Source organism: Sinocyclocheilus anshuiensis, unplaced genomic scaffold (assembly GCF_001515605.1).
Source record: "Sinocyclocheilus anshuiensis isolate Anshui unplaced genomic scaffold, SAMN03320099.WGS_v1.1 scaffold950, whole genome shotgun sequence".
Classification (NCBI taxonomy): domain Eukaryota; kingdom Metazoa; phylum Chordata; class Actinopteri; order Cypriniformes; family Cyprinidae; genus Sinocyclocheilus; species Sinocyclocheilus anshuiensis.
The window spans coordinates 9,829-29,943 of NW_015539874.1; the positions used below are offsets into that span (position 1 = coordinate 9,829).

At 37.4% G+C, this 20,115-nt stretch overlaps 1 protein-coding gene across 1 annotated transcript in view; it reads right to left on the minus strand.

The window, feature by feature from the left end:
- Positions 1 to 584: 584 nt before the first annotated feature.
- Positions 585 to 20,115, minus strand: part of LOC107685266 (transmembrane protein 132C-like) — a gene marked incomplete at its 3' end in the record, with an annotated part of 122,547 nt that continues 103,016 nt past the window's right edge. Inside the window, exons 4-5 of the mRNA XM_016481794.1 lie at positions 870 to 1,013; positions 585 to 669 (exon numbers count right to left, since the gene is read on the minus strand). Of these exons, the coding sequence (XP_016337280.1) occupies positions 585 to 669; positions 870 to 1,013 (229 nt within the window). The remainder of the gene's footprint in view (positions 670 to 869; positions 1,014 to 20,115) is intronic.

The following is a 20,115-nucleotide window of genomic DNA, read 5'->3' on the forward strand; positions in this document are numbered from 1 at the left end:
ACGAACAAAAAACACCCCGTTGGTTTTTGTGTGTAAAGCATGTTTGTGTGTTAATCAATGTTTACATGTGAATAAAAGTCTAAATTAAATATGTTCATCACATAATGCGTTGCTTACAAAGATGAACAAAAATCCTGTGGGTTTGGAACAACATGAGAGTGAGTAATTGATGACAGAATTTTCATTTGTGGGTGAACTGTCCCTTTAAAGCAGATAAATTGACACTAAATACAACTAATGAAACACCCTAATTTATATAACAAAGTCAAAGGTGTAGCAGCATTTCAGCATGACTCAAATGAATCACATGAATACAAATGGCAAAACAATGCAATAAAAAGTAACTACAAAGCTACTGGTAGCTAAAAGTAGTGATAAAGCAAAGGTAGTTTGTTATGGAAAGTTGCATGTTTGAAATCATTTGAAGTACTCCAGCGCTTCTGAGAAATGTAGTCAAGTAGCTTCCCAACACTTCATAATATGGTGTAGTACTCTGAAAAAAAACATGCTGTCAGTAACAGAGGGCCTGTATATGAAACGAGCAGAAGAGTTTAGAAGAATAGTCATTAGGCAGAGATGCTTACTGTATTTTTGAGGGCTAAAGGCCAAAGGGCTATATGGTGCAGGTCACTGTATATGTGCATGTGTTTGGATCTTTGTTGGCCAAAACTTTACAAAGAGAACAGAATTGTGAGCAAGTGAGAAAAAACTTTTTGGTTAGCAGTGTTTTTGCCTTAAGCTTCGATCATAAACTTTGAACTAGGTAATTCAAGTAACCAGCAGCCTTTGATACCAACAGTCTTTAAATCCAGAATTCCCCTTTGTTAATAAAAGCGTTGATAGAATGGACAGATTGAACAGATACTGACCTTTTCCCGAAGTTGGCTTCCTTCCTGCGACAGTGCAGAGTGACCACTCTGTGTCCCTCGCTCCTGACGTCTTGACTAACTGTCCACTGAACCGGGTTGCTGGCCCTCGCTCCCAGAAATGCCACACCATCCTTCAACTTGACCCTGTTGCAAAAATCAAAATGACCACACAGTATATAATGTTTATTTTTTTAATTAAGTAAAGAAATGATACTGAAAGATAATCATAATACTTTTATTTAAAAAATATTGAACACATATTTGCGTTTGCATTTTCCAAGACACTCATGGATACTGGATGATTAACAAAAAGTGTTTCTTGTTCTTGAACAGATTGCAGTTGTTTGCCTCATGCATTATACAGAGAAGGAGAGACTACCCAACAGCTCATGTAATACATTGTAGGGTACGGATGTGCTTGTATAACCTCAAAATGATTTGAAGAATTATTTTGACATCATTGTGTTCTGCTTTCTTCACATATAATCATAACAGTGCATTACAAAAGATCTCTGTATGGAATATTTTTTAAAGTCTATTAAATTAATTAACACTGACACATGAATAACTACTTTAAAGGGATAGTTCACTCAAAAAAAAATTCTGTCATCATTTATTCACTCTCATGGAACAGAAGGTGAAATTTTGAATAATTTGTTTGTCACCTGCAATTATGATGAATGGGGATTGGAAGTATCAAAAGTATCATATATACGTAAGTATCATAATGGCAGTCCATACAAATTGTGAGCTATTCAAAATCTTCTGAAGTAATTTGATAGCTTTGTTTGACTACAGATCGAAATGTAATGTGATATTCACTGATAGTCTTCACCTCCAATGAACTGTTTACCACTGCCATGGGACTGAGTTGGATTACAGAACCAGAACAGTCTAAATCATGAATGAATCATTGTGAACCAAATCAACCAAATTACTGAAAAGTTCCAACTTCAGCATTCTATTTATAAATCAGACACTGCAAAATGTTAACTTTTGTAAACATTTTTTGTTCTTCATTTTATACAAACCTATTATATGAATTCAGAAGACAAGGTGTATGGACCACTTTTATGATACTTATATGGTGCTGTTTTGTCATTTTGAAGAAACCCTAGTCATCATTTATTATACTTAAGAGACTGGTCAGGATATTCTTTAAAATATCTTTTTTCGTATTCCATGAAAGAACAAAAAATGGTCATACAAGTTTGAAACGACATGAGAGATCAAATAAAATAAAAAATTTGGGTGAACAACCCCTATTGTTTACAGTGGTAATGAAATGGCACAATGTATCCTTGTGCAGGTCCCACACTGTTCTAAACATCCAATACCTGCATTCAGCCAATCAAAGACAGGATGCTGAAGACGGGCTGCAGTGCAGTTCAAATGCAGAAAATAATGGAATTGATGTTATCGCTAAGACCCAGACCAAATGCAATTAGAAACCGTCCTGACAATAGCTTTTTTTCTCTTTTCATATCTTGTTTTGCTTTGTTGTTTTTTTTCCTTCCCTTTTTTCTTCACATTTGTATCTAGAATAAACTAACTAATGGCACATAAAGCCAAAGTGCTGCAATAATATACTAACCCATACACAATTCAGGACCGCATACCATGTGCTACAAAAGCTCCACTGGTGGCAACTAAATTGGCTGCATAGAAAAATGCTAAGAATGCACTTGGAGGATAGTTTGAATAAACAACATGAGAGAAAAAAAAAAACTCAAATCCCCTCAGGAAAAAAACAAAATCTAAAAAGAAAAAATTAAACCACTGACTTTCTTGCTTTCCTTATTCCTTTTAAAGCACACTTTAAAGTCAGCTTGCAGTCATGTTGTTCTTTTTATAAATGTGACTCGTTTTTTTTTTTTTTTTTACCAATTAAGAATATCCAATAAGCACATATTTAAAAACAAACAAAAAAAACTTTCAAAAAAATTATTTAATGTTTTTAGCTTGATATTTAAAGGTCACCCTGTGCCTCAACTGACAGTGACTACTTTTAGAAATATACACCACTTTTGAAACATTTAGTCTGTTTGTACTGTAGTGTTGAATACTGCACATAACTGAATGCTACCTTGAACACATTACGTACTAGTGCGAGAGTCTGAAGCACATGTACCTTCAATATTCTCAGTAGCTTTTCATATATTCCAGCTGCTAACATATCATTTGAAACAGAAAATTTGTAAATGGCCTGGTGACCCTGGATCATTCAGGTTGCTTATACTGTGAAACGGTTTTATCACTGTGGGTTTATTCTGAACATCATGTGGCGTTTGGGTCATATCTACTTGCTCACAGCTGCTATACATTCTTAAATACAGAAACACACATATGCATTTATAAAAGCAATGTTATTAATGCGCTTTTTTTTTCAAATTCAAAAGAGATATGTCTTGGGTCGAAGGAAAAAACACTGCTTCTATGAAAAGACTTGCTTCACTTTGGTTGGAATTCATTAAAATTCACTATGAATTGCACATTACTGCTGAAACAGCCAATCAGATTTTTGATAGAAGTCCTGCCTTACAAATAAGAGAGCCATTTAAATAGATGTTTCAGCAGATTTTCTACTCTTCAATGCACATTAACTGAACTAGCTTAAAAAAAACTTTTTTGCATGATTTGAGCAAAAGCAGCATACTTTATGATGCCACTTGTTTTTTTTTTCGTTTTTTTTCATTTTTTTGACATTTGAATAGTTTCCACAAAAACATTAAGCAGCACAACTGTTTTTAATATTGATAATAAGTTAAGTTTCTTGAGCACCAAATCAGCATATTAGAATGATTTCTGAAGTATAATCTGACACTGAAGACTGAAGTAATGGCTGCTGAAAATTCAGCTTTATAATAAATAAATTACATTTTAAAACATATTAAAATAGAAAACAGATATTTTAAATTGTAATAATATTCCACAATATTACTGTTTTTACCATACTTTTAATCATATGAATGCAGCCTTGGTGAGCCTTTCTCCGTTCAAGCAGACAGAAGTTGTTCTATCATAACCGGAAATGGACTAATTTGGAATTTTAGAAAAATGTCCCCTTCCCTTCAAGAGTTTAAAAATGGCAATTGGAATTCGCCCAATGGCTTAATGTACATACTTAAGCAGCAGTAAACCAGTGCAGACTGTGTCTGGTTAAACTGGACTGCGGGTGGTTAATGAATAAGACGCAGGTGTTTGCTCTGAAATTTTTATGCAGAAAAGGCTGTTTAGTCAATTCGCCCCTTTGTGTCCTATCTGATCTGTTCATGTAATACTTGCCATTTATATAATGAAGAAGATTTTGTTCTCATTTGAACCGTTTTCTGATTGATCAAAATAAATATCCAATATACTGAACACAGAGACACAAACCTCTATAATAGTTCATCTGAAAATCTACAAAAAGTGCAGCTGTAAGCAGCATGAGAAGGCGTTGAGGGTTAATTAGGGAATGGAAGATTTAAATGAGATTGGTTTGGCTAATATGATTTCTGGAGAGCAATAAAGGCTGCAAAGCAATTTAAAGAGAGATGTTCTTTCCCCTCACACCAGCACATGGGTGCCAGCTCATTAATTCTAAAACAACCTGAGTATCAATTAAAGTAGTATTTACCAATGTGATAGAAGTGTCAGCGCTCGCGAGATGACTGGAGAGGCAGGAAGCGAAGGATGGAGGGAGATGGATTGTAATATCAGATAGAGGAGATCTGTCGAAATTCTGACAGTCCGTCAACCCTGTGGCAGTTCTCCAAAATAAGTAAATTCCCCTGATTCTCTGACATTATAAAAGTGACGGATGCACACGCTCGGATGATTCCGGTATTCATCACAAATCACATTCTGTGACAGTTGTTGGAGCGAGCGCCGTGTTTTTCTCCTACGTACAGGCTGCATACAACTGGCCTGAACTCCCCTTGCTGATGTAAGTGATCTATATTGACCCAGCTGAATTACATCAAAGAATTGTTAAAGCGTAATCGTTTTATCCTCTGTGTTGTCCACTGAGAACAGTGAAGGAATATCTGATAGTGGAGAGAAAGAGAGAGGCCAGTATGTAAGGGATAAATGTACAGTCAGTGTCTCATTATCACTAAATACATTTATTTGAATTGAAATTATTTTCATGCTAGAAGACCACAGAGTGCAACAAGAGCTGAAACTATCACAGTGTAATTTAGTGGTCTATACACAACTATACAACAGTTAATTCCAGTCCTCAACAGTCAGTGCATTACAAGTTGGCATTTTACAGTGACGCTTTCTGCATTGTTATGCCAGTAGGTGGCGACAAGTGACTATCATTATGAGTCATTTGAATTATTCAACTGATTCAAAATACTATAAACGAACAACTTTGAGTGAGTCATTTAAATCATTTAACTAATTTGTTCACAAATACTAATTCATTCAGTAATGAATTACTGCAAGTGACCAACTTTATGAGCGAGTCATTGAATCATTCATTCAACCGATATGTTCAAAAACACAGATTCATTCAGGAACTAAACAAGTTATGCCTTCATGAACAAGTCACTGAATAATTCACTCAAATCATTTGATCAAAAACAATGAATAATTCAGCACATGAAACACAACAACTGAGTGTTGCTCAAAGATCCACAATGGCCTTGATGTAACCTAAATGTAAGAGTAAAACCAGACAATGGAACAAACAAGACTGTGTGTAAATGCAAATTACTCAATATTAACTTTCTTTTTATTGAACTTTTGTATAAACACAATATATAAAACAATCATGCTGCCTCCTAACTCAAATCATTAATAAGGAAACTGTTCCACACACAAAAGTATTTTGTTTTTCCTGACTTACATTCCTGTCAGCTGAAGTGTTGTATATACTTGATTCTGATTGATACATTATGGAACTCTCTTCCCCCCAACATACGGAACACCTTCATACTTTTAAATCTCATCTTAAGACTTATCTTTTTACCCAGGCTTTCTTATGACTTGCTCTTATTAATTGCTCTTATTATTGCTCTTGTAAGCCTTTATTGTATTCATGATGTATGCAGTTGTGCTGTTGAATTTTGTAATGCTGGCAGGACTTGTTTATTTATTGTTACTGTTTTTACTAGTTTGCTTGCTGTAAGGTGACCTTGGGTGTTTAGAAAGGCGCCATTAAATAAAATGAATTATTATTATTATTATTATTATTATTATGGCATTATGTGGGCAGAGATTAAAGAAATATCAGGTTACACAGAATACCATGAATGACCAACCAGAATGCAATCAGAGATGCAATGTAATAATATCTCAGTATACATTCTCAGTATATCAGGATTGATTTAATCCTGCAGTAGGGGTCTCACTGGACTGAGTCAATAGTGAGCTTTTTGGCAAAACGCTCATCCCTAAAGCTGCACGATGAAAACTACACATGCATTACAGTAGGAAGACAGATGAAGAGAGACGGCACTAAGCATTGACTCAGATTCAACACCTGCAGTCTTTTCACCCCTTGAGCTGCATATAAACCCCCTGTGTGTGAGAGGAATCATTTATGATACATTACACAGACACAAACATACGCACACACATTTGTTCCAGACCAGCACAGATAGCCTGGGGTGACAATTACTCCAACAACACTAAATTGGCATTTAATTACTATAAAAGGCCATATTATCAAACAGTGTGTTAAGTAGTTTGCAAAAGACCTGGGGGGGGGTACGCACACACACACATTTGTTCCAGGCCAGCACAGATAGCCTGGGGTGACAATTACTCCAACACCACCAAATCGGCATTTAATTGCTATAAAAGGCCGTATTTGCAAACAGTGTGTTAAGTAGTTCACAAAAGACCTGGAGAGAGAGGGGGAAATAAATGGAGGTGAGGGGAGAGGAAGATGGGATAATTAATCAAATTAAATTCATAGAAATGCTCTAGTGTTATTTGGCAGGCGATTGTATCGAATGCTGTACTGCTTTTTACTATCTAAAAGCAGGCAACTGTGCTGTCAGAACTGATACAATGAATGCAATTCAATTCCTGATTTTATATAATTTGATAAATTTGATAAAAAGAGGTAAATAAAAAAAATACTGAATATCAAAGAAACTAGTTTAAGAGTTGTGTTTTAAAGATATTTAAAATTATATTAAATAATAAAATATACAAAAATGTTATTAATTTGAAAATATTTAATAGAAATATAAACCATGTTTTTATAAGTGAAGACAATGTGATATGGACATTGCATGTCAAAATTTGCTGTTAATTGTTTTGACAAAATCAATTAATTTTGAAAACTATACCTTAATCAGTTGACAAAAAACATTGCAACTGAATTAGAAAAAAATATGTAAATTAGCAAATAGACATAGTAGTGTGACTTTCTTTGGATTTCTTTGAATTTCTTTGGATTGCAGTTCACTAATTTTTTGTAATTCCAATTCAAATTCCAACGTATGAACTGAAAGCAAGCAAATTCTATATTCTTCTAAAAGTTCATCTTTAATGGGCGTGTTTTACGGCAATGTTAATGACAAGATGTTAAGAACTGACATGACTCATGAGTACATTAACCTGCATTAAAAAGAAAGCCTAAATAAAGATCTCCAACCTGATGGCAGACAGGGTGTGAATAGTCTAACTGAACGGAAAAGAGGGGAAGGAGGTCTCATCTCGAGCTCCTGTCTAAGACTGACAGACAGGTTCTTGAGCCCTTGCCAATACCAATGGGGACTGGCCGGTCTCCCAGTGTGCCAGACCCGGCACAATGTACCAGGCTCTCCCCCACAGCTGCATATGTGACATCGGTTTGATTACAGAGATTCCTGCCATTCAAGCTTTGAGCCATTACCTGCCAGTGAGCCGGGCGTACTTTACAAGAAAGGCCAATACTCATTCCCAACAGGTGCTGGAGCCTTAGATCTTACCGAGCTATGATGAGACATCCGCGCACGTCAAAGGAAGAATGATATCAGAGGAGTAAATGTCAAGCCTTGCATTTGAAAGAGGTTCAGACTGGGGTTTCCGCTAAAACTGGCTTTTTCCCTAAACTGTGTCTGTGGACATGGTTGATACCAGTGTTTACAATCCAATAAAAAGACAACAAGATAAAGACAGTAAGCTTGCCCTAGAACTAGACAGGAAATGTCAATATTTGGACAGGAAGTTAATAGTCATTCACTGAAAGCACAAAAGCAGATCAGTCTGTAACATTTTTCGTATCTTTTGCGAGAAACATTTGGCTCACAGTAACAAAGACAGTAAAAGGGGGAAGAGAAATCTCAAAGATCATATTTTGGTGTGATTTAAGCTTTTTCTGTTTGTTACCAGATTTTATTGCAGATTTACAATATGCACTACCAATTAAACAGACGTAAAAATGTACATTTATCCATTTGAAGCGACTTACATTTTATCAGTTTCTTTCTAAACAATGCCATGACCTTGGTGCTGCTGGAGCAACAGGAAGACTTTTACACTTTAGATTCATCAGCACTTCATAACACACCTAGCAAAAATAGTACAACTAATTTACAGTAAAAAAAAAACATGACATGTACATGACAGTAACGTACAAAAGCAGTGAATAATCGAAATAAAATTAATTGGGAGAGAAAAATAGAGAGCGAAAGATGAAAAGTGAGAGACAGTAATAGAAAAAAAAACGGAATAAACCACAGCTAACTGATTAAACGAGGGGTGTCAAATCAGCTCCTGGACAAAGCTGACCTTTAAAAGAGGTATTTAAAGAAACACCATCTCACCAGCCTTACTATGATGGAAGCAAGCTCATACAGAGCCCTGAACTTTTTTCCCTTAACAGTCCAGAAGATGATTCATATTAGTAGCAGACACATTACAAATCATCAAAGATAAACTAGTTGTTCTGTGCTGATTAGTAAATATGGTGTACGGTAAAGCCTGACTCACACATCTCGCGACTGCAGCATGTGAGCGTGTATTCAGCGGCCAAATAAAATGCCGCTGAATAAAAGTTAAAAATAATATTTACATATATATATATATATATATATATATGTGTGTGTGTGTGTGTGTGTGTTGATTTGTACAAAAAAAAAAAATAATAATAATAATATCTTGTAAAAATACTTTGCATTTATTCATAAATTAACTTTAAAAATGTAAATATCTTTATGTAAAGCCTACAGGCACAGGATGTGTGCAATATTATCAAAGGACAAACAGCGGTTTTCTACAACAGCAGGTATGAGATAGGCTAGAATGCGTGCATTTTAAAACACTGTATATGTGGGGAAAAAGACTTTAAAAGGTTGCATTTAAACAGGTGAAAGGATTTTGGGGAATTATAAAACAAAAAAAAGCTTCAAAAGGGTAAAAATTTCATTCATTCGTTTCTAATTTCCCTCCGGCTCAGGCAATGAGGCCCATGCAAACTAAACATTCTGTTCCTGTCTAATTCCCGCCTGCCCACAGATGAACATTTTCCAGGCTGTTCCAGGCCTAAATGGCCTCTCTGCACCCTACAGCAAAATGGAATTACACAATAAAGAAATTGAACAAGGTCAGGCAAATTGAAACAAAATGAACAATATCTGGCATTTGCCTGACTGAGATTCAGAAAGTTGGAGGCAATCAGAGCAGTGATAAGTGGACTTGGAGAGATGCACGGATAAGGAAGCTAATTTAATTAATTTTATTTAAGTCTAGTTCCCCTCTTTTCATTACCACCCTCGTTAAACGTATTGGGGCATGACAACATGGCAAATGGGAAATGAGATTAACGCTGTCAGATTCGTAGCCCTCACCAGACTAAGCTAATCTCTGTGCGGCCTTTTAGCGTTTCCTTGTCTTGCGCACGAACACAATCTTGAAGGAACACACACACACACACACACGTAATCTCAACCTTTTTTCCTGCTCTGTGCTGAAATAATGAGGTGGTGATTAGCTGGGGTCTCTGCTGAGATGGAGGTGAGGCTAATATCTGGACCTGGAGCTCTGCTCCAACACATCTGTAAAGCTCTGATAGAGACACATGCTAAGCTCAATCCAAGCACATCCACGTTATCAGCACACAGGCCCTCCCTGAAATTCGACTAGAAATACTAATTGAAGCAGAATGACATTCTACATCAATAAAAGGGTCTAAAATATGGTAGAATGTAAAAATGCAATGGGTCTCATTCACTAATAATTGTATACAAAAGCGCCTACATACTTTAGTTTACACTACATCAGATAGCACTGAGAATATATTGATTTCATTAGGGATGGTGTGTCAGAAGAAAGACTCGCTGCATTCACACTTTTATTCAAAACCTTTATGCGTGCAGAAAAAGTTCTTACGCAAATTTCCGCAGAGATTCAAAACAGGTGTGAACACACATAAATTAGATCTAGCTGTCGTTCTAATGTTGAATTCAGATTATTTGAAATGAGGAAGCTCATAGCTGCAGATAGTAATTAGCCCAAATCAAGGTGGGAAATTAATTTTGGTCCACCAGTCACAGTGAATCTGTTGTGCTTCGCTTCCTGTCCTACTTCATTTGAAAAGGCTAAAAAGAAAAAGAAAAGAAAATTAAAGAGAGAATGAGAACATAACACATGAAATATAAATAAATAAATAATATTGTATTATTTTCTTTTTTAAATCCTTTTTCTACACAAAGAAATTGTGCTGGTCAAAATATACATATACATGTTGATATATACATGTAAATATATACATATTTACATGTACATGTTTATGTATATATAAAATATATGCTAGTTTTGCATGTGTGTGTTTTTATACTATAATATTTACATTTACATTTATACTACATTATATATATATATAATTTACAAAATAATACTGTATATGCATATTGCATATGTGTGGTTTTAGCTGATTCTACATTTTATTTTTTTATTTTTTTTATTTATGAACATTTAAAATGAATTATGGTTTAGGAGCAAAAGCATTTGCACACAGGTTTTACACCCAAATACGCCTGTATGCATGGTAAGTAGTGAATGAGATCCAATGTGAGCCACAGCATTAATTCTTAAGAATGAGGAACACGGTCCTGTTGAGTATTCAAAGGAGGCTCTTAATTACCAGGCTTAAGCGTATCACTGTATGCTGCCTTTGAAGCAGCAAGAAGGATGAGTGTACACCTGATCGTCCTTGTGAAACTCAGTCCTTATCAGGCATTGTCCTAATGCTGTAATGAATGCAGTGTGATACAGCACCCTAATTCACAAGAAATAAGATTTCGAATTATCAAATCTGTCTCGTGTAGCCGGCTACAAGAATAGCAGTTTGATAGCACACATCGCTGGGATTCCCATCCATTATTACCCCGTTCACGTCGATATAGATTTTGGGAATTGAACCAGTGGCTCATTTTTGCTGTGTCCTCTGGTCATCATTTGCTGGAAAAGTGGAGATGTCTATAGAACAAAGTGATTGAGCGGCTGCCTGGTGTGACTGCTATTAGCAACTTCCCTGGGAGAGAAGCGCTGTCACCCGCCTCACCAAGCGCATCTGTGTTTACCATCAGACTAACTCAACCCCGCCATGCCTGGGGAACCAAGCTAATGGAGCCCATTAATGAGTCTGATGCAGCAAAGCACAGCGCTTCTTCTAATCAATGAGTACAGAGACAGGGAGGAGGAGAGGCTCTCTGAGCGCCGCTGAAGACAGATGGCAGAGCGGAAGTCTCACAAGTGGATGTACTAGACCGGAAAGAGTCGAGGATAAAGGTGAAAGTAGCTAACGCTGGCGTCAAGATAATTGTAATGCTGAGTGTGGACTTCTGTAGATATTTTCGAGGGGCAACAAATCAATAAAATTCTAATTGTTTATGAATATTTATACTGATAATTATTATTTATAAATACTTTATTTAGTATTTATATTTATTGATAATGAATAGTTATATTATAAATAAAAATAAAATTAGTAACCTAAAACTGAAATAAAAAGTAAAAAAAATAAAAAATTAAATAAAATGCATAGACATTTACAAAAACAACAAGAACAAATTACTAAAATTAACATGAAAACAGAACATATACAAATAAAAACTAATTCAAAATATTCATTAAAAAATATATATTTTCTTGTAGAATGTACTTCAATACTGTTGTTATTTGTTACTTATTGTTTTATTCACAACCTCAATTTTACAGCAAGGTTTGGTTTTACTGTATTGTCATTTATAATTAAGTAATTTAACTTTAACATAACTTTTAAACATTTTTTATTTCAAATGTTCCTGCACTCAATGTATAGTACACATTCATACATTTCTTTTTATAGTATTCGTCCATGGACATACTGGGCAAGATTTTTCAATAAAGAGAATAAAATTTCTATTTTACCCAGATAATCAAAGAATAATTGACAGACATTTGCAGTCCTCAACATCTGAAGAGTCAACTTGAAGAGACCTCCAAACGTTCTCGTACCGAGAAAAATACAAAAAATAAAATAAAATAAATAATAAAAAAAAAAAAAAAAATCAGACTTGATTTAACTAGATTTTTAAAAAAATACAGAATAGGAGCTTCCTTCCACACTAATTACGAATATCAAACGGAATAACTGAATTTTCACTTTAACCTCATATGAATTATTTCATGGCCACGTCTAATTTCCTCTTTAAGCGCTTATGTATTATTCCTTGGAATCGCTGCTCGGTGACTGTCCGATTGCCTCACATACTAAAACGAACGTTGCTGCAAGGACATGAGCGTAACTTTGAACCTTGTGCTGATTAAAATCTTCTCTGACAATGACAGTTCAAGTGTGTTCGGCTCGGGCAGCTTAATGATTCTTCTCTGATCATAACCTTACCCGCACAACCCTCATGGAGCAGAATCAGATTAACATAACTATATATAAAACTGCTTTAGTCGCCACTACTGGCACTCCACAGCTGTTAATGAGATACTATAAAATGCCCTGTAAATCCTGCTCCTTGCTTTAAAGCCGGTTACTTAGGAGCATCCGAGATCTGTCTTTGCACGGATTGTGTGCCCTCTTGCTTATCAGAGATGGAATGAGTCAATTATATGAGCTGTCTTTATGTGTCTGGTACAAGCCGCATCGAATTTGACCATCTTCATGCCAGTTTTTAACAGGATAGTTGATGCAAAAATGAAACATTTTCTCATTATTTTTTCACCTTCATGTCATTCCAAACCTATATGCTGTTTTTCCTAAATTTTATGATTTTTTTTTCCGTACAACAGCTCATAGGGAACAAGCTTGTCATTTTGTGTGAAGAAAAGTCATAGGATATATATCCTATAAAGTTAACAAGATCAGCTGGACAAACCTTTGTCTTTTCTTTTCCTCATAATAAGATAGTCTGGCACACCCTCTGACAGTCTCAGCATTGACAAACAGAGCTCTGAGTTCAGAGGACAAGACTAAGACGGGGAAAAAAAACAGTACAATGTCAAGTGAGCTAAAAATGCTGGAGTTTTCAAATGAGATCCATCTACATGCTGAGATCACAGTGCGCTTGAGACAGACTGCCACTGACTGCAAGACCAGAGAGAAGGAGAGGCGATGCAGGTGGCATGGCCTTCACAGCTGACTCATTTCCCTCATCCTCTCTTTACAGTTCATTCTAAACCCAGCCAATGGTTTTACAGAGAGTGGCCTCGGAGATGAGTTTCGATTAACCTTTCAATACAAAAGTAATCTCAGCTACCTACTCAGCCTTTTCAATTGCAATTTTTCTGTCTGTAAAATAATCAACAGTTAAAAGGGGGGAGGGTGGCTGCAAGTACACAAAATCGTGCCTGGCAATGTGATGCTGTTGTAGAGACGCTTGGGCTGAATATAAAGCGGATGAAGTAGGGAGCACACCGGACTAAAGATGAGAACTACAGTACAGTGTGTTGTCCGTCACTTATGGGTGCTTAGAGTTGTAAAACAAGACAGGGTTTTCTGCTGCTGGCATGAGGCATGATACAGAACTAAATGTAAGAGTGTTTTCACTGTCTCTCAGAGATACTCACAAAGCAACTCCAAAATCTCCATAGGCAGCATTTTAAGGCATTATAGGTGTGTTTTCAATGTTAAGGGTTTTCTGAAAGGGTGGCAACACAAAATTAACCAAGTTTTAAAGCATTCTTCATAGAAAACGCAATTCCATAATGCAGTGCAGATAAGCTTAGTGGGGGAAAAAATTGGCGGAAAATGTTAGTATATAGATTTATACACACGCGCGCGCACACACGCGCACACACACACACACACATATATATACATACACAGAAATCTTCAAATAAATTTTACAATATGATTGTTTTACGGTTTTGATCAAATAAATGCATCCTTAGTAAGCATTCGTTTTTTTTCCAATAACAATAGCAATATTATCTAATAATGTATACATACGTACATACATACATACATATTGTATATCTATCTATCTTTCTATCTGCCTTTCTTTCTATCTATCTATCTATCTATCTATCTATCTACTGTATATATATAATTTAAAATGTGAGTATATAAAACGTATAGATATATTTTAGACTATGTTGCTGCCTATGTGAAGTGTTTTACAGTCATTTAGAATGCTGTCTTAGTATGTATGCAGTAGAGAGCACAGAACTTCACTAGGTTTTGAAACAGAGCATGTACTATCACAAGAACATAAACCCTACAGCAGATACACCACATAGGCGTCTGACATTTCAAAACCATCTCTAAGTCTTGCATTGACCCGTCTCAAGCTTTGCTGACAGATGCCAGCTGCAGTTCTGATGAGTGTGTTGGAAAATGCATTCCTAACACGCGTGTTGAAAAATGCATTCCTATAGGCAAACACACGCGCTGATGTTTTTGTAGAGAAACTTTAGCTAAAATTATTATCGATTCCTTGTGATTGGAACAGTCTTATTAGCGGCCTTATTAATGCCGCATTAGAGCAGAACTATCATTGCACACACGCTGACTGAGCAGCGTTGAAAGAGGTCACAGATATTGTCATGACAACGTCTGTTCTGTCCAGGTCACGCAAACTATTATAGTAACAGATGTGGACGGGCATCACATGTTGGCACAGATTTATGTGTGAAAGTTGCAATTAAGTATGACAAAACAAAGATTTGCAAGAGATATAACCCTGAAGTTATCAGCACAATAGAAGCCAAAGAGAGAGCGAATGAAGGCCAGGGCAGCATCTGCTGGGGTAAATATGAAATCATGCTATTACCAAAATAGCATGAGATGCACAGAAAGGTAATAAAATGTCACTGTGGAAGGGAAAAAAATATCATAATTTCAGTGCTTTTTATTTTTTTATCAAGAGATTTTTCCATTACCGTGCAAAATGAATCATAGACGTTTGCTAAGAATTACATTTAGGACCTAGAAATGGCGCTAAGCCAACCTGCCTCATCTTTGTGTCATTTTTTTTAACCTTTTTCCTCCTCTCCGAGGAATGAAATGACAGGAAATGTAAACACTTTTAAAATAGAAGGTTTTTTCATGGTCATCCTCTAATTAAACTAGACCAGTGCAAAGAGAGTGGGAAGAGTGAGGAACGGGGCCAAATTATTCAGTGATAGAAGAAATAAATGAAATATGAAGACGACGACAACGAAAATGAAGAAATAACAATTGAAAGCCTTTCATGACACAAACTACTGAACCAGTGCACAAAGGACTCAATGCCAAAATAGTGTCAAAAGCCTGTCTAACCTATGAGACCCCAATGATGCAATAATTCAGATTTCCTGCAACTTACATCCTGCAGAACATCAGATGGGAGTAAAAACTCAAGGATAGAAAATATAAGCCTGTGGAGAAGCAGAAAGTCCTCATTCAACCATGATTTTCTGCAATATTAAGTATCATAGGATTCTAAAATGGAGAAAGCACATATCTAGGTCTAAAGACTGAAGGCCCGTCCATACCAAGAACGATAACTCTATTAGCATTCACACCAACGCATGATAATGTCCTGTTTATTATAAGCGCACGCTGCTGTTATGTAGTCTGCCACTTTAAATGCTCAAGCTCCTTAAAGCAGGATGGATACTGATTGGCTGTCAATATTCTTATTTTTCATCAGCTGGAAAAAAAATCACTGTCAAAGTGATTCCAAATACACTGTTTCTCTGTGCCATTGTAGTTGTGTAGGACTCTGCTATTCTTTTACATTTAGAACTATTTTTAAAACTATATTTTTATCATTATAGTTAGCATCCTTTATGTGAACAGACCTTAAGTCTTAAAGTCCTGATGCATGCTGATGGTTAAGGAAAATCATTTTGAAATGGGCTAAACAGGCAGAAAAAAAACACAAATAAATGAAATGTCTATTAGTTGGTCTTTGTAGGATAAGGAAACTAATATGTTTCTTTGCCAGGAGAAGAGCAAACATACAGCTTTTTCATGCTCTTACAGGAGTTGTGGGACGGATCCCCAGTAAATAATTTCAGAATTTAGGTCACAACCAGGCAGGATAGTGGTGCGAGTTATACTCTAATCAGTGCCACTTCAGGCCAATCCTTCATATATCGGCTACCTTTGCTAACGTAAGTCTTTCCTGACCTGGGTTTGATGCCAAGCCGATCAAAAATTACAAATCATGTATGAGATTCTGGGTTAAGGTGGATCATCCCATAAAGATCCAATATTTAGATGGGATTTGGAGAACTGAAGGGGATAATCACCAGCAGCTACAGGAGAGATTATAGACTGACCAATGAGATGAACAAACCAGCTAAATAGCCTACAGATGCTCTATTTGTGTGCCAACGGAGCACTCGTTTTATGAAGAAAAGGTTATGACTGTTGTTCCTACGACATAACTTTGTGACAAAGGATTAAACATGGTTTAGTTGTAGAGCGTTTCAGCTTTTCAGACTGCAAACAGCAATGCATTGTAGGAGATTATGGCAAATCTGATTACCATTATTTTACTTGTTCCGCTCATACAAAATTTCATTTGGAAAAAAACTTTAACCTTGACTTCTGTCAGTACTTCAGAGAGGAAAGAAACGTAAAAGAAAAAAAAGAGAGCGTTTCAAAGCGGAGGCCAATTTACAGAGCATCAATGCTAAGAAGATGCAAATGACAAATCAACAGACAGAGATATGCAAATGACTTTGATCTAAAGTCAATACCACCACAATTAGTCTCTGCAATCATCAAAATATTTCAATAAGGATGGTTACAACTCATTGACTATTCATTATGTTCTCTAATTAGATCATAAATTGTAAAGATATACAAGCACGAGCCTTTGACAGATACTTCTGGTGAGAAAACTGTACAGCAGAATTCTTTGAGCATGTATTAATAAAAGTCAGAGAGTCTCATTTATTTCCAAATTTATTATTTGGAAATAAATGTTGTTTGTTGAGCAACATGTGCTCAGAAACTTAATGTGCCATATTTATTAATATATAGAAATCGCATACCACTGAAAGTAAACTATAAACCCGGTGACCCATGAATGTGTGCCTTGACAGAAAATAAATCAGCGATAACAGCCGAAATTCTGCAGAAAATACATAAAACGAGATAAAAAAAAGTGTTTTCAGACATCCCACTTTAAGCCATTGCTGGCTGCTAATGATAAATTGCTCGGTATTCTAAGATCATTTGTTCAAGACCTACACAATCTGTCATTGGGTGTAGAGACACTGACAGACAGTTGTTTCAGTGTTCAGTGATTTTGTAAGATACCCTGACAATGGAGCGATGCCAAAAACACTTTAGTATATCCCTCTAAACTTAACTAAACTGCCTGGAGTGTGTTAATTTTTTCCTATCTCTTCCTTATACACGGCTACAACTTTTTTCCTATCTTGGCATACCTGTGAAGCTTAATAAAACCCAAAGCACACTATTTTTTAAGGCATAATTTGCAAATAATTTTTCTCAAGCTGTTTAAATAAACAATTTGTACTCAAAGAACAACCGAGACAACTGGGTAAATGTTCCTAAATGGTATGGGGCCAAAATGTCCCTTCCACCTGATTTGATGAAATAAACACAGCGGATGATTATGCATCCTGCTTACGGCGTTGGGGAATGATTTTTTTTTGCAAATCCCTGGACACATATATTTGTTATATTCAACTGTATTATTTGTTAATGGCAAGTGCTCAGTGGTGCTGCGACTAAATCAATTTGAGCTGATCTTTAAAAGCCTGCGCATCAGTGAGCACATTAGCCTGATTTGCACTTCATTATGTGCACTGATGGGCAGTGCTGAACAATCACATCAGCAGGTGCAGAGTAGAGTGGAGGCAACCAAGGCAGGTAGAGCAGCAAGAGTGTGTGCGTGTGTGTGTGCCTGTGCGTAATGCACAAGTAATTGCCTTTCTAGAAGAAGATGCAAAAGGTCCGCAGAGAGCTATAGCGGGTGTTCCACTGTTCTTTTCACCAGTAAAAGAGTAAACTAGGACTGCTTGAAAACAGAAAAACACATTTTAAAAAATGTTTACTTTTCTGAAATGTGTCATCCTCTTTGCATGCTTGCAATTCTTCAAGGATTGCTTTGGGATTTGCAATCTGGAGTTGATGATTTGCCAGGCAAACTTTTACACAGAAAACCCAAGATAAAATTGCACCAAGTTTTATATTTTCTACATCTCCTTTACTATAGAATTTCCTCATTCCCTCTGTGAATGTGTCATTGCATGATTTTGTTATTTATGTGTAGAGTGCCTTACAGGAATGAGGTTATCTTTGAAAAAAATTAACTTATGTTGAAAAAAATTCACATTTTGGTATTATAACATTAACTGTTGTATCTAAGTTTAAACGATTGTCTGTGTACGTTCTATTTCTTTGTCTGTGACAAAAGGAGTTTCAGTCAGGGCAGGAAGCAGGTGGTCACAAGACATGTGACAGTCACGCTGTATATCCCGTGCTTTTCATGAAATCCCTACAGTACTGAGTCGGCTCTTGAGAGAGCTGACTGCCCGCATTGCGAGTGTCTCTCGATGCATGTTCTCCGTTCCCGGAAGGCTCTCTTTGCAGAGGGTGCCTTCTCTAGCGTTCCCCGCGGCGCTGGTCCCGCTTCCGTCGAGGCGGAGCGGCGATTACGCTCGTGGGATTCGCAGGTGGATCTGGTGGAGGGAATGGAGACGGGCGAGTCCCTATTTGGCCCGCCGAGAAAATGGCTGAGCCGCAGAAGAGTAAACTAGACAAGCGTTTTCTGCGTGTTAAGCCAACACCTCCGCGCCGGAGCCTGCCTTTTTTCCCCGACCTCCACACCGCGGTGTCGAGGTCGTGTTCTCGGCCCGCCTCTTTATCCCCGCCTCTGATTATTATGGCAATGTGGCGGGGATGAATGAGCGCAGTTACAAGACGATGCCCCGGGTAGAACAGATGCTTGCGAGCTATCTGTCTCCTGGCGCGGCGTCGTCTTTAAAGGCTCCGGCATTGCCCTCCAAGCCGCTGCGTACAACATCAGCGCTGATGGGCAAAGGGTACTTGGCAACGGGTCAGGCTGGTGCGTGTCTGCACACCTTGGCGGTGTTACAGGCGTACCAAGCCGACCTGCTCAAAGAGCTAGACGAGGGTGAGCAGGTAAAATCCGAGGATATTACCGAGCTCAGGAGAACCGCTGATTTGTCTCTCCGCGCCACTAAAGAGACCGCCCGTGCCATTGGCAGGTCTATGGCAGCGGTAGCACGTGTTTACCTCTCTTCCTCTGAGGAGGTTGAGGCAGTCAGCAGCGCACAAAGCACAAAAACGGCCTCACGTACTCCCCCGTGTCGAGACAGTGGGTCGACGTTACAGGGCACCGAGCTGGCAGCTGGCTTTACACCAGAGATCAGTCTCGAGAGACTGATTCCCTTAGTAGACTTTTTGGCAGCGTGGAAACTACTGCCAAACGTGTCTCAGTGGGTCCTGCACACTGTAGTGAGAGGATACAGAATCCAGTTCGGTTCTCCTCCGCCTCAATTCAACGGGGCCTTTCCCAACCTGGTGGGCCCCGAGCAGGCTCTGGTAATGGAACAGAAGTAGACACTCTCTGAGGATGGAGGCCATCGAGGCGGTCCCTCCTTGTGCAGCAGAGTCCGGGTCCTACAGCCGGTACTTCACCGTTCCGAGGAAGGATGAGGGCATCCTTCCTCATCATAGGAAGTTCCTGAGGTTTGCTTTTGGGGGCAAAAGCCTACCAACACCGGTTCTTCCTTGGGCCTTGCACTCTCACCCCACACTTTCACGACTCAACCACATTGACGATGGGTTAATATTAGCTCATTCAGAGCACGTGGCGGATCAACATCGAGATGTCGT